The following is a 15,323-nucleotide window of genomic DNA, read 5'->3' as shown; positions in this document are numbered from 1 at the left end:
CTCACATAACTGTTGAGATTATAAGTGAATAATAATGAGAATCTATCATGTAACTGCCTATGACAGGGGTCCTGCCTACGACATTTTTTGATGATCAGTTTTATTGTCAATTTATTTCTTTAGCAGCTGAGCGCTCACCACTGTATCTTCTAAGCATGGGAATGCTCAGATCACCTTTGTTTGTTTGTTTAATTAAAATAGCAGTTTCTCAGCAAAACTGTCCCTGCTCATTTTAGCAGTACTTCAACAGTTTACTAAAGTTCGTTGTTACATATTTGGCTAACTAAAAGCTGAAATGTACTTGGGTGGGGGGTTTTTTTTTGTTTTTTTGTTTTTTTTAAAGGCAAGGTTTTCTTCCCTGCAGCAACTGACATTTTCATTATTTGTTTTATTAAAAGTTCTTTATGCATGGCAATTTCATTACATTTATATTGACTCTAAGGATGTCCAGGTGGGGGGCAGGGGAGGGAACTATGAAGCACTTCATTCCTCAAAAAAGAGGGCAAAGTTGGTATGAGGGGAGGTTGTTTCAATAGTTATCCAATCATGACCCAAAGCAAAGACTACCACAGCTGTAGTCACCCTTAGAAATACTTGGGGGGGGGGGCAGGGAGGGTGGACTGTTCACATGCACTGTTTGTTTTTATTGTTGCCACTCCTTCCTACTCCTCCTTCTGCTGCTACCATGATATTCTAGCTCTAATGTAATGATAATCTGAATCATTTGGTTTAGCGTTTGGCAATACGGATTTTTCTTTTATGTGTGTTCTGGAAGGCAAAAAGGTTTGCACATTTAACAAAGCCAAATTGAACAAGCTGAATCTTACTCTGCAAGCTCTAAATAAGGCATCCTATTTAAGCAGTGTGAATTTATGCATCGAGTTAGCAACTGTTGTTTAGAACAAGTTGGATGTTCTCCAGGATTAGCAGAACCTTCTACAACAGAAGTGCTAACATTGGCAGTCAGCATAATTAATGTTTTGCTGCTGCTCTCTGGTTTGAGACTCATTCTGTCTTTGCAGTATGTCATTACTTTATTTACATGATTCCAGTGATGTACAAGACCCTTTACACAGTAACAGTGAGTCGCGTTTTGGTTTACTCTAAAACTTATTTGAGATGAGATTCATTTGATTATGCATTGATCTGTATCCAGTTATGAAATGTTCTCATCAAGACACCCTTGTCCTGTTTATTTAGCAGATTTGTCACTTTGACTAAGTCTAAGCCCGACTGCTACATTTGGGCAAGGTAAATGTCTATTCTGGGCACAGGATATGTGGAGCTCAAAGTGCAGTCAGTTGTTTCCTGTCTCTGTTTAGATAGCCCTTCTTGGTTGTTGCCAACAATCCTTGGTTGGGGAAGCATTTTGAACTGCAGCAGGAGAGTGAGAAGTTTTGTTTCCAAGGTCTTAAATCTTTCCACACTGAGAGATGTCAGGCAGGATCCAAGTGTTTCTGCTTTGGCTTTATCATCAGCTTTTAAGTGTTGCTTGCTATACTTTTTCATATCCCTTAAACTTAATTTAACCCTTAGGAGGGGGTTATTCTTACTGTAATCTAGTTACTGAGAGCTTGAAGTGTGAACCAGATCTTTGTTTTCCTGTGAGGTCACTGGCTTGTCGTAGGCAAAGCCCTTTCTTGTAGCAACTGATAAAATAACACATGTAAAACTCTTTGAACACTCTAAAGCAGGGGTGGCCAACGGTAGCTCTTTAGATGTTTTTTGCCTACAACCCATCAGCCCCAGCCATTGGCCATGCTGGCTGGGGCTGATGGGAGTTGTTGGCAAAAAACATCTGGAGAGCTACCATTGGCCACCCCTGCTCTAAAGCATTATGTTTATATAAAGTTTTTTTCTTCAGAATTTTGTCTCTTAGTAACATTTCCCCTCTTCCAGATACCTTTCTGGTAGAATTGTCAGAAATTCTCTAACAGTCTATCATTCTTCTTACCTCAGGTGACTCAGGGTGACATGAAGTTGTGCATTCAGCATGAATTTGAAAAGGTACGTCGCCTGGTTTGTGAAGAGGAAGAGAAAGCTCTCCATCTGGTGGATCTTCAGGAAGCCTTGGCCACTGCTCACACAACAGAGGTTCTGGCAGAAATTGATGTCCGCATGGCAAAATTGATGACAGAAATGGCAGAGCTCACAAGACAGCTGAACACCTTTAATGAGCTAGCCCTGCTCAAGCCTGAGGTAAATAAAGAACATATGAAGCAGTTAATGGCAGAGGGCTGTAAAGCTTTACGATGGATGCACAAGTTTAGTCTCCTTCATTGCTTGTCAGCATTTAAAGATGGCCACAAATCCACTAAACTTCCAAAGGGATATGCGGCGTTGTAAGTAATAACCCATTATGAGTTGTGTGTGGTTACCTTGGGTCAGTGGTTAGTCTTGGGTGTGTGCTCGATGCAAGGAGCTCCTGGTCCTCAGGAAACGAGTTCGTACCCTTGAGGCCGAGGTGACTGCCCTGGAGAAGCAAAGACGGTCAGTTAGGCACTTGGGGAAGACTCTCGGGGGCGTATTAGATGAGCCCCGCTCTGAACGTAGCAGCCCCGTTGCTGCCAGAGAGCGTGAGGGTCGAGAGGGAACAGGGCACCGTGCTGAGGATAAGGGGAATGCGCCCTCAGAAGGGACCTCTTCTTCGGTCGGTGAGCGGGAATCCTTTCGCGCCAAGGAACCATCCCTGAGCAGGGGGAGAGGGGGGGGTATTGGTAGTTGGTGATTCGATCATTAGGCAAGTAGACAGCCGGGTGGCGAAACCGCGTACTGACCGTATGGTGACTTGCCTGCCTGGTGCGAAGGTAGCGGACATTACGCGTGTAGTAGATAGACTGATAGACAGTGCTGGGGAGGAGCCTGTGGTCGTGGTGCATGTTGGCACCAACGATGTGGGGAAATGCAGTCGTGAGGTCCTGGAGGAAAAATTTAGGCTGCTAGGCGGGAGACTTAAGGCCAGGACCTCCAAGGTAGCCTTCTCGGAAGTGCTACCTGTTCCACGTGCAGGGCAGGAGAGACAGGCACAAATTAGAAGTCTCAATGTGTGGATGAGACGATGGTGTAAGGAGGAAGGGTTTAAGTTTGTTAGGCACTGGGATGCTTTCTGGAACAAGCGGGAGCTGTACAAAAGAGACGGTCTCCACTTGTCCCCGGATGGAACCAGGCTGCTGGCGCTTAAAATCAAAAAGGTGGCAGAGCAGTTTTTAAACTAAATCTTGGGGGAAAGCCGACAGGAGATGAAATGTCTCTGGTTCGGGAGGACTCGTCTCAAAGAGATGAAGGGTTAGCTGCTATTTTTCTACCGGGTAACGGACCGGAGTTGTCCACTGTGAAGGTGACAAACAATATGGACTGTCTGCCAGTGTCTCGAGGCGGCAGGAGGAAGGTGGCGGGCCTAGCTCGCCTGGGAAATTATAGATGTTTGTATGCAAATGCTAGAAGTGTTCAAAGTAAAATTGGTGAATTGGAATGTTTAGTGCTGGGAGAAAACATAGACATTGTGGGAATTTCAGAAACTTGGTGGAATGAGGAGAATCAGTGGGACACGGTGATTCCTGGATATAAGCTATATCGGAAGGATAGGGAGGGAAGGGTTGGAGGTGGGGTGGCTCTGTATGTCAGAGAGGATATACGGTCCAGTAAGGCTGAGATCAGAGAATTAGATTCACTTTTAGAAATGCTTTGGGTTGAAATAGAGGGCCCAAAAGGAAATTTAACTATGGGAGTTTGTTATCGCCCACCAAATCAAAAGAGAGAGGACGATTATAATATGATGGAAGGCTTAAAGATAGCGGCTAAACGTAAAAACTGTGTTGTAATAGGTGATTTTAACTACCCGCAGATTGATTGGGTCAATATGTGTTCTGGTCGAGAGAAAGAGATTGAGTTTCTTGATGCTCTCAATGACTGTGCTATGGAGCAGATGGTCTCAGAACCTACCAGGGGTGGGGCGATCCTGGATTTGGTCCTAAGTAATGCCCAAGACTTGGTGAGAGATGTAAAAGTGATTGCGCCGCTTGGGAGCAGTGACCATAATGTTATTGATTTCACCGTTTGTATAAATAGGGAGTTGTCCAAAAAGACCACCACAACCACGTTTAACTTTAAAAGGGGTAAATACACTGAGATGAGGAGGCATGTGAAGAAGAAACTGAAAGGAAAGGTACATACGGTCAAAACCCTTGAGAAAGCTTGGACGCTATTTAAAACTATAATCCTAGAAGCTCAGATAAAATACATACCACAAGTTAGGAAAGGCACAAACAGGCATAAGAAAAGGCCTGCGTGGTTAACAAATAAAGTAATGGAAGCTGTAAAAGGTAAGAAGGACTCCTTTAAGCGGTGGAAAACCAGTCCAAGTGAGATTAGTAAAAGGGAACACAGGCTGTGGCAAATCAAATGCAAGACTGTGATCAGGCAGGCAAAAAGGGACTATGAGGAGCATATTGCAAAAAACATAAAGACCAACAATAAAACTTTCTTCAAATATATTAGAAGTAGGAAACCAGCCAGGGAGGCAGTGGGGCCCTTGGATGACCATGGGGTAAAAGGATTACTGAAGGAGGATAGGGAAATGGCTGAAAAGCTAAATGAATTTTTTGCCTCCGTCTTCACTGTAGAAGACGAGAACTTTTTGCCCGCCCCAGAACCACTAATTTTGGAAGGGGTGTTGAAAGACCTGAGTCAGATTGAGGTGACAAATGAGGAGGTCCTACAACTGATAGACAAATTAAAAACTAATAAGTCACCGGGTCCGGATGGCATACATCCGAGAGTTCTGAAGGAACTCAAAGTTGAACTTGTGGATCTTCTAACAAAAATCTGTAATCTTTCATTGAAATCTGCCTCCATTCCTGAGGACTGGAAGGTAGCAAATGTCACCCCCATCTTTAAAAAAGGTTCCAGAGGAGATCCGGGAAACTACAGGCCAGTCAGTCTGACTTCAATACCGGGAAAGTTGGTAGAAACCATTATCAAGGACAGAATGAGTAGGCACATTGATGAACACGGGTTATTGAGGAAGACTCAGCATGGGTTCTGCAAGGGAAGATCTTGCCTCACTAACCTGTTGCATTTCTTTGAGGGGGTGAACAAACATGTGGACAAAGGAGACCCGATAGATGTTGTTTACCTTGACTTCCAGAAAGCTTTTGATAAAGTTCCTCATCAAAGGCTCCTTAGAAAGCTTGAGAATCATGGAGTAAAAGGACAGGTCCTCTTGTGGATCAAAAACTGGCTGAGTAATAGGAAGCAGAGAGTGAGTATAAATGGGCAGTCTTCGCAGTGGAGGACGGTAAGCAGTGGGGTGCCGCAGGGCTCGGTACTGGGTCCCATGCTTTTTAACTTGTTCATAAATGATTTAGAGTTCGGAGTGAGCAGTGAAGTGGCCAAGTTTGCGGATGACACTAAATTGTTCAGGGTGGTGAGAACCAGAGAGGATTGTGAGGAACTCCAAAGGGATCTGTTGAGGCTGGGTGAGTGGGCGTCAACGTGGCAGATGCGGTTCAATGTGGCCAAGTGCAAAGTAATGCACATTGGGGCTAAGAATCCCAGCTACAAATACAAGTTGATGGGGTGTGAACTGGCAGAGACTGATCAAGAGAGAGATCTTGGGGTCATGATAGATAACTCACTGAAAGTGTCAAGACAGTGTGCGTTTGCAATAAAAAAGGCCAATGCCATGCTGGGAATTATTAGGAAGGGAATTGAAAACAAATCAGCCAGTATCATAATGCCCCTGTATAAATCGATGGTGCGGTCTCATTTGGAGTACTGTGTGCAGTTCTGGTCGCCGCACCTCAAAAAGGATATTATAGCTTTAGAGAAGGTGCAGAGAAGGGCAACTAGAATGATTAAAGGGCTGGAGCACTTTCCCTATGAAGAAAGGTTGAAACGCTTGGGACTCTTTAGCTTGGAGAAACGTCGACTGCGGGGTGACATGATAGAGGTTTACAAGATAATGCATGGAATGGAGAAAGTAGAGAAAGAAGTACTTTTCTCCCTTTCTCACAATACAAGAACTCGTGGGCATTCGATGAAATTGCTGAGCAGACAGGTTAAGACGGATAAAAGGAAGTACTTCTTCACCCAAAGGGTGATTAACATGTGGAATTCACTGCCACAGGAGGTGGTGGCGGCCACAAGTATAGCCACCTTCAAGAGGGGTTTAGATAAAAATATGGAGCACAGGTCCATCAGTGGCTATTAGCCACAGTGTATGGAGCACAGGTCCATCAGTGGCTATTAGCCACAGTGTATGGAGCACAGGTCCATCAGTGGCTATTAGCCACAGTGTATGTGTGTATATAACATTTTTTGCCACTGTGTGACACAGAGTGTTGGACTTGATGGGCCGTTGGCCTGATCCAACATGGCTTCTCTTATGTTCTTATGTTCTTACCTTGATACACAATTGACTGAGGTGGTTTGAAAGGGCAGACAGCTAACAACCTCCATCCATTTTAAAAGGGAACTGTAGTTCTTTTACAGCAGCAAGGTATGATGTTGTACATCAGGACACACGGATGGAATTTAGACTTCCTTGAAATGTCTTGATTATATCCTTTCTTTACTCAAAGTAAAGGGAATGCAGTATAATTCCTTTTTAAAAAGAAAATGATTTAATTACATTTTATTGTTCCTCCATTTCAAGTTATAAAAGTGACATCAAGAAAGTGGGGGGAAACAGGGCAATGGGATGAAGTTTAGTTGAAAGCTTTGGTATGTAAAACAGTTTGGCCCAGCACTTAAAAGTCAGTTCAGTCAGCAAGCTTAAAGAGAGATGTAATTCCACAGGTGGGGGTGTAGGGTTGCCAAGTCCAATTCAATAAATATCTGGGGACTTTGGGGGTGGAGCCAGGAGACATTGGGGTGGAGCCAAGAACAAGGGTGTGACAAGCATAATTGAACTCCAAGGGAGTTCTGGCCATCACATTTAAAGGGACAGCACACTTTTTTAAATGCCTTTCTTCCATAGGAAATAATGAAGGATAGGGGCACCATCTTTTGGGGCTCATAGAATTGGACCGCTTGGTCCAATCGTTTTGAAACTTGGGGGGTATTTTGGGCAGAGGCACTAGATGCTATACTAAAAATCTGGTGCCTCTACCTAAAAAAATAGCCCCTCCAGAGCCCTCAATACCTGCGGATCAATTCCCCATTATTCTCTATGATAATTGTTCTCCACAGGGAATAATAGAGTGCCCAGTAGACATTTCCCTCCCCCCCACGCTTTCTAAAGTGGGGGGAGGGCCTCCAAACCAGGGAATCCTCTGCCCCCTCCCTCTCTCTCACACACAAATACTTACTGGGTCTTGTTCCTGCAGAACTTTACTTGCTCTGAAAACTGAAAGCAAAAGAAAGGGAGGGGCCGTTCTCCTACAAAACTGTTAATGACCCTTTCCCATGAAGCCCTTCCTGTTTTCTGCTTCCTGCTCAACCTTAAAGGCACACAGACCTGTTTGCAGGTTTCTAAACCTGCAGGAGCTCTAAAACCTCATGGTGACTGTGGGGGCGGGGCTTCCCCCGACGGCCAGCTGACTGGGGGTGGGGGGAAGTCTGTAAAAACAGGGGATCCCCCTCTGGGACCTGGGGATTGGGAAGCCTATGGGGATGCCACCATAAAAAGGCTTCATTGCTGGCCTTTGCCTGTATCACCTCTGTGGATGGAAGCACTGAGATTAGTGCTTGAAATGATGGCCTCAGCTGGCAGACTGGGTGGGATGGAAGAAGTCATTGAGGTGCCACATCTCAAGTCATTTATTTATTTTATTTAGAAGATTATACTACCTCTCCAAAGTAAATGCTTCAGCTAGCTTAATAAGCATGATAAAACGTCATAAAAATAATTAAAATTTAAGAATAAAAACCTAGCACTGAAACTCAGCTAAAGCATAAAAACATAATAAAACCATTCTGAAACTGGAAGCAATCTGTAAAAAGATCAAGCCCTGAATTAAAAGCCTAAGTAAAAATAATCTTTTGGCTTGGCACTTAAAAGAAAATTGAGTAGGTGCCTGGCAGACCACAAGGTCATTGGAAAAAACTTTTCACCTTTGCAGTGGGAGACATGGAGAGCAGAGCTTGAGAGGAGGACCTTAACTGGTGGTCTGGAGAGTGTGGAAGAAGACAGTCCTTCAAGTATCTTGGCCACAAGCCATTAAGAGCCATTACGATAGGTACGAGTACTTGTGCCCAGTAACATATGGATACCCAGTGCAGATCTTTCAGTACAGGGGTGATACAATCTGTGTTTCCTCTCTCCAACGACAGCCTGCTGCTACATTTTGACCAGTAATCTGGATATGATCAGAACATAGCCACAAATTCACTAAACTTCCAAAGTTTAGTGAATAATAGTAATAATCCATTATGACAGAATGACTTTAGCTGACACATAGTTGATAAAAGGGTCTACATTACCGGCCGGTCTCAAATTTGCCCTTTTTGGGCAAACTTATCGAGAGGGCAGTGGCGATGCAGTTACAGACCTTCGTGGAGGACGCTTCCGTCCTTGACCCACTCCAGTCCGGCTTTCACCCGGGCCATGGGACGGAGACGGTGTTAGTTGCTCTGGTAGATGACCTTCAACGGCATCTGGATCGGGGTGGCTCAGCGGTGCTGATGTTGTTGGACCTATCGGCTGCGTTCGATACGGTTGACCATTGGTTACTGACCTGCCGCCTTGCCGACGCGGGGATTCAGGGGTTGGCCTTACAGTGGCTTTCCTCTTTCCTCAAAGGTCGGGGACAAAGGGTCGCGATTGGGGGTGAGCTATCCCGGAGGCGCACGCTTGATTGCGGAGTGCCTCAGGGGGCCGTTCTCTCCCCGATGTTATTTAACATCTATATGTGTCCCCTTGCCCAGATAGCCCGAAGGTATGGGCTGGGTTGCCATCAGTATGCTGACGACATCCAGCTCTGTCTGCTTATGGACGACCGACCGGTCTGCGCCCCAGAACATCTAGATCGGGCGTTACAGGCTGTGGCTGAGTGGCTCAGACTGAGCGGGCTGAAGCTAAATCCAGTGAAGACAGAGGTCCTTTGCCTGGGTCGTCGGGGTCCGGGGAGGGAAATCCCCCTGCCAGCTTTCGACGGTGCGCCGTTGATAGCGGCGAACAGGGTCAAAAGCCTGGGGGTACTATTGGAGCCCTCCTTAATGATGGAGGCTCAGATAGCAGCCACTGCCAAGTCTGCATTTTTTCATCTTAGGCGGGCAAGGCAGCTGGCCCCCTTCCTGGAGCGCGACGATCTAGCAACAGTGATCCATGCTACGGTCACCTCGAGGTTGGACTACTGCAATGCCCTCTACATGGGGCTGCCCTTGTGCCGAACTCGGAAGCTGCAGCTAGTGCAGAATGCCGCGGCCCGGCTGCTATTGGGGCTCCCAAGATGGGAGCACATTCGGCCGGGGCTCCGGGTTCTGCACTGGCTGCCAATAACATACCAAGTCCAGTACAAGGTGCTGGTTATTACCTTTAAAGCCCTATATGGCCTAGTACCTGCCTACCTGAAGGACCGTCTCTCCCCACATGTTCCCCAGAGAGTACTGAGATCGGGAACCCAAAACCTTCTCGTTATCCCCGGGCAAAAGGAAGCCCGCTTAAAATCTACCAGGGAAAGGGCCTTTTCTGTTATGGCCCCTTCCTGGTGGAACCAGCTGCCGGAAGAGGTGAGGGCCCTGCGGGACCTTGCTCAGTTCTGCAGGGCCTGTAAGACAACCCTCTTCCGGCTGGTGTATAACTAACCGGCACAAGAAACTAAGTGTGGTTCTATTAGACTTCTGTTACTCCTAATGTTTTAATGTTTTAAATGTTTTAACTGTGTTAAATGCCTAAACTTAATTTTTATGTTGGATTTTATGTTGTGAGCCGCCCTGAGCCACTTGGTGGGAAGGGCGGGATTTAAATCATAAAATAAAAATAAATAAATAAATAAATACATGCCATAGAGGAGACCTGAACCTCTAACTGTAGGCTAATATAAAGTAGCACCCTCCAGTTATGAACTACTCTTTCAAAGGGTGTACAACCTTGTCCTCACCAGAACAGACTAAATCCTAATTCCCAAGCATCTTTATTATTCACCAATAGCACTTCAGTGTTGTCTCGTCTGTGCTTCAATTTAGTGGCCTTCATCTATCCAGATACCATTTCTTAGCATTTTTTTCAGGACTTCCAGTTTCACAGCTATTGGAGGAAATATAGCTGAGTATCATGCACATATTGACAACATGTCCCACCAAATTCCATGTATACACATACATTCTTGTATGAATCTGAAGATCATCAATAGAGTTCAGGCCAGGGAGACTATAGTATGACCTTGTTACTACATTATTTTTGGACCTGCCTTTTCCAGCTGTCTTGATTATGTGGATTCTGGCTTCTAAGTTTTCTTGTTAACTGTGATGAACTCTCTTTGATCTATAGAGTAATGCCATTCCCATTAGGCCCTTTTTGCTGGATAACGATATCCTATTGATCCTACTGTTCTATATAGCTTCTAATATGTTTTCTACATTTGTATTCTCTTTTAATACAACTTCTCCATCTTGGCTTCTAGGCGTTAGCATACATCTGTACATTGTATCCCTCTCCAAATGTCTGTGTTTTAGTGTATAAACTTCACTCCTCATCTTTTGAAATAGTGCTAATTAATTTTAGTTTTAGAATATGCATTTCTCACTTCCCTCATCCTTTTAAACTGCACTGATTAATTTTTGCATGCTTGTAGCTAAGTTGTTATTATTGTTATAGTAATGTCAGTGTGCATGGTGCTTTATTTAGGAACAAAATCAGCAGCACAGGAGCTTATAGTCTAAGAATCCTACCCTGTCATCACTTTGAGGATCTCAGACATTCATATCATTATCCTGAGAAACATTTTATCCCAAGCTAAATTTTTGCCAAAACAGCCCTAGCTTCCCTCTGACCTGTGGACCACTAGCCCACTTGGCTTTGAAAGTGAGAGAGGAATGGGTTAGGCCAGGGGCGTTGAACTCATTTATTACAAGGGCTGGATCTGACATAAATGCCACTTTGTTGGGCCAGGCCATGTGAGCCGTAAAATGTAACATAAGGTACCAGAGATATAAGCTTTATAAAGATTATTTCAGATGCTGAATGGCAATAGGTTTTATTGAATTAGGTGTGATATGCAGAGGGTAATAGGCATTAAGCTATCATGATTGGTTATGAGACAGGAAACCTAGATCTCAATTTGGTACAGGAGGATTCAGTCCAAGAGGATGCAAAGAATAAATGGAAATGTCTGAAGAAGTGAGGAGTGACTCGCAAAGGCACATACCCTACCACAAATTTTGTTAGTCTTTGAAGTGCTACAGGACTCTTGCTCTTTTCTACTGCTATTAAAAACCAAAACATTGAAAAAACAGTGGGGGAACATTTTAACCTTCCAAGACATTCAGTTGCTGACCTAAGAGCAGCAGCTATCTTACAAAGGAATTTCAAAGGATGATTAGAAAGAGAGACTGCTGAATTACAACTGAACATGCATCCTCCTGAATTGAAATGTAGGTTTCTCCTTTCATTACCAATGCCTGTTATTGTCAGTTGGTATCTGAAATTACTTCACTTTCCAAGATATAAGGACAGATGGACTCACATTCTATCTGAATCTGAAGAAATGAGCAGTGACTCATGAAAGCTTTGCCACAAATTTGGTTAGTTGTTAAGGTGCTGCTGGACTCTTGTTCCCTTCCACTAATAAAGAATGCAAGTTGTGCTGTTAGGTTTCTTCTCTCCATCTATAAGAAATGGAAATGGCTCTCTCTCTCTGAAAAAGAAATTTTCAGGCACACAAAATCTATACCGGGGTGGGGTGGGAGGAAACATTGTTGGTCTTAAACAAAGGACTCCATTCTCTCTCTCTCTGTCTCTCTCTCTCTGGCTTCCCATGTCTGGCTTTCCCCCTATCCCTACTTCTCCTCCCCCCCCCCCGAAGAAGAAGTGTGCAGGCACACAAAACCTATATCTGAAATTAAACACTGGTCCCCATTTTCCCTCTTTCTGGTTCTTTCCCTCTCCGCATTCCTCCTTCCCTCCCCCTTTCTTCTTTCTGTCTCTCTCTGAAGAAGCCTGGCTACTTGAGCGCTGTGGTGGGCCTCAAGGGCCCAGAGAATTATGATGGACTTTCCTCCTTCCTCTCAGTGTTGGACAGATGAATGGCTCCTTAAACCAGCCATGTTGAACTCAATTGTTATGAGGGCAGAATTTGACATAAATGAGACCTTATCGGGCTGGGCCATGTGTGTCATAAAATGCCAGGTAGCAGAGATACAAACTTTATAAAGGACACAGATAAACACAATTTTTTAAAAAAATAAAATAAAATAAAACATGATTAAAATATTAACACTAATTGGTCTTAAGGGTGCTTTCTTTGTATCTCTCCCATGGAATCCAAGGAGCTAGGCAAAAGAAGCGCTGGCTCTTTCCTTCCTTCCCCAGGGGACCAGGAGGGGGAGGAGCCTCAGCCAATATAAGGAAGAGAGCCTTGGCTCAATAGGTCTGCTGTGTGATTGAGAGAGCCTGGAAAAGCAAGCTCTCCCTCTGCCCTTCCCTCCCCCAGGGAGGAGCCTCAGTCAATGGAGAAAATAGAGGCTTTGCTCTATAGCTCCTGTGTGATTGAGCAAGCTTGGCAAAGCAAGCTGTGATGCAGAAGGAAGCAAGAGAGAGGGAGTGTCAAGCTCAACTATCTTAATGCAGGATGGCTGAATAAATGTCAAACCCATGCTCTGGTTCTTCTCCATTATTTACAACCCATCCTCCACGTCCGCCCTGCCATCTGGAATGGCATGCTATGTCTGAAGAACATACTCCCTCGAATTCACAGGCCCATTATCAGTTCACGAGTTAGTGATAGAATGCTTTTGTAGAGTAAAAGAAAGTTACTGCTGTACCCTTTGAACTTTAGATTTGAATGAAGCACTTTTTTATGACGGTTTATGATATCCTATATAGCACAATGTAACCTCTGGTGTCTCAGTCTTTCCAAAGACCATGTTCCTTGGGCACCTTTGAGTTCCTAAATGAACTAGTCTATTTGAAACAAAACAAAGGACTCCATCATTGGGAATATCGGAGCTTGACATTTTGGAAAGACTACCACCTGAGGACTTATCCGAATTTGGAGACTTTTTAATGCTATGACGGAAAAGGTCCCAGATAATGGAGAAGCCCCCACCAGACCAGGCACTCCAGAGGATGAGGATCCAAACACTGGAGTGATCCTGAGGCCCCCTCCATGGCACATACTAGACTCATGGAGGCAAGCCAGGAGAGGGTCACCACTGCACATCCAGTGCTTATTCATCACCCCGAAAGATTGGGGCCCCCACAGGTCAACAACCCTGATGGACAAGAGACCCAGTCGCAGAAAAGCGATCCTGGAGCTCCCACCCTTGTGTATCAGACCGGGGGAAGAGGAAAACCCAGGGACCTCCAAAACGAGCGGGGGTGATGGCTGAGAAGACTGGGGCACAGACCCGGTTCCTGAGAAGGAGGAGGATCAGGACCCTGACCCCCTGGGACTTCCTCCAGCTTATGCAATTCCAGATGGTGGAGATGGCTCAAAATCTCTGCGAAGAAATGCGGGCAAACAACGCATTCATGATCCAGGAGGTGAGGAGGCAGATTGACCAAGCTCTAAAGCCCCCAGCACCTGCAGGAGGGCAACTGGCCCCGCAGCAGCAGCCGCTGCCACCTCCACTGTCGGCCGACTACAGGAGGGGCCGGGGAGCTATCAGCCACCTTCGATGGGGACCCCGAAGAAGTAAAGTACTTCACCATTCAAGCGAATAGCTTCATGTACTACTGGGGCCACACCTTCCCAGACGAGTTTAACCGGGTGGACTACTTAGGTTCCAAACTGAAAGTCATGGCCAAGAGTTGGTATGTGAGCCTATACAAAACCCACCGCCCCGGACTAGACATGGTGGCGGTGTTCCTACGTGTGATCCTGATACAGTACAAAGACCCCCTCCAGGAGACCTGCACTAACCTCCCTACGGGACATGGTGCAGGGGTCTCGATCGATGAGAGAATACGTGGCAGAGTTTTGGGCCAATGCCATGAAAGTACGGGGATGGCACGAGCAAATGAAAATCAAGCAATTCCAGAGAGGCCTGAACGCGAGCATCCTGGATCAAGCCCTCCAACATGCCCAACCTACAACCTTGGTTGGATGGGTCCAATTAGCGGGGGAAGTAGAAACCAACATGAAAAGAGTGGCTCTCCAGTGTCAATAGCAGCAAGAGGGAAAGGGGGGACATGAGCCTCGGTCTGGGGTAAAGGCTGAAGGGAAGAAGGTATCAGTTGGAATGGGGGGACCAAAAACCTTTAACCCGTGCCAGTGCTTTTGATGTGGAGACCCAAACCATCTAGCCATGAATTGCCCGGAGAGACCTCGAGGCCCACCCCCACCCCCGACTCTGAAGCCCAGCACTCCCAAAGCGAATAAACCGGATGGGCATTCAAGGGAACCGGTTAAAGGCAACGTCACTACCCCGACACCTCAGGAGGTGGAGACGCTAAAGTGAAATGGAGGGGTGTTGTATTTTCTGATTCGTTGGAAACATTTCCCAAAGTCACACAATGAATGGGTTGCTAAACCAGATGTAGAAGCTCCGGCATTAATAAAATAGTTCTATGCTAAGTACTCGCTCAAACCCCGGGGGCTGCCTAAGGGGGGGCAGTATGTCAAGCACGACTATCTTAATACAGGATGACTGAATAAATGTCAAACCCATGCTCTGGTTCTTCTTTATTATTTACAACCCATCCTCCACGTCCACCCTGCCATCTGGCCAAGAATGTTTATGTTATGGGGAATGGCATACTGAAGAGCATACTCCCTCAAATTCACAGGCCCGTTATCAGTTCACAAGTTAGTGATAGAATGCTTTTGTAGAGTAAAAGAAAGTTACTGCTGTACCTTGTGAACTTTAGATTTGAATGAAGCACTTTTTTGTAACAGTTTATGACAGGGGTGGCCAATGGTAGCTCTCCAGATGTTTTTTGCCTACAACTCCCATCAGCCCCAGCCAGCATGGCCAATGGCAGGGGCTGATGGGAGTTGTAGGCAAAAAACATCTGAAGAGCTACCATTGGCCATCCCTGGTTTATGATACCCTATATAGCACAGTGTAACCTCTGGTATCTCAGTCTTTCCAAGGACCATGTTCCTTGGGTACCTTTGAGTTCCTTAATAAACTAGTCTATTTGAAACAAAACAAAGGACTCCTTTATTGGGAATATCGGGGCTTGACAGGGAGAAGGAAGCAGACCACAGCAGGTTGCT

General features: G+C 45.4%; 1 protein-coding gene across 2 annotated transcripts in view; it reads left to right on the top strand.

Moving 5' to 3' along the window:
• The window catches only part of TRIM44 (tripartite motif containing 44), a 162,767-nt gene that overhangs the window by 39,013 nt on the left and 108,431 nt on the right, over positions 1-15,323 (top strand). For both annotated transcript variants that reach the window (XM_060262552.1, XM_060262551.1), the window contains exon 3: positions 1,960-2,199. In XM_060262552.1, the coding sequence (XP_060118535.1) occupies positions 1,960-2,199 (240 nt within the window). The remainder of the gene's footprint in view (positions 1-1,959; positions 2,200-15,323) is intronic.

Source organism: Heteronotia binoei, chromosome 21 (assembly GCF_032191835.1).
Source record: "Heteronotia binoei isolate CCM8104 ecotype False Entrance Well chromosome 21, APGP_CSIRO_Hbin_v1, whole genome shotgun sequence".
NCBI lineage: Eukaryota > Metazoa > Chordata > Lepidosauria > Squamata > Gekkonidae > Heteronotia > Heteronotia binoei.
This window is presented reverse-complemented; position numbering and strand designations above follow the sequence as displayed.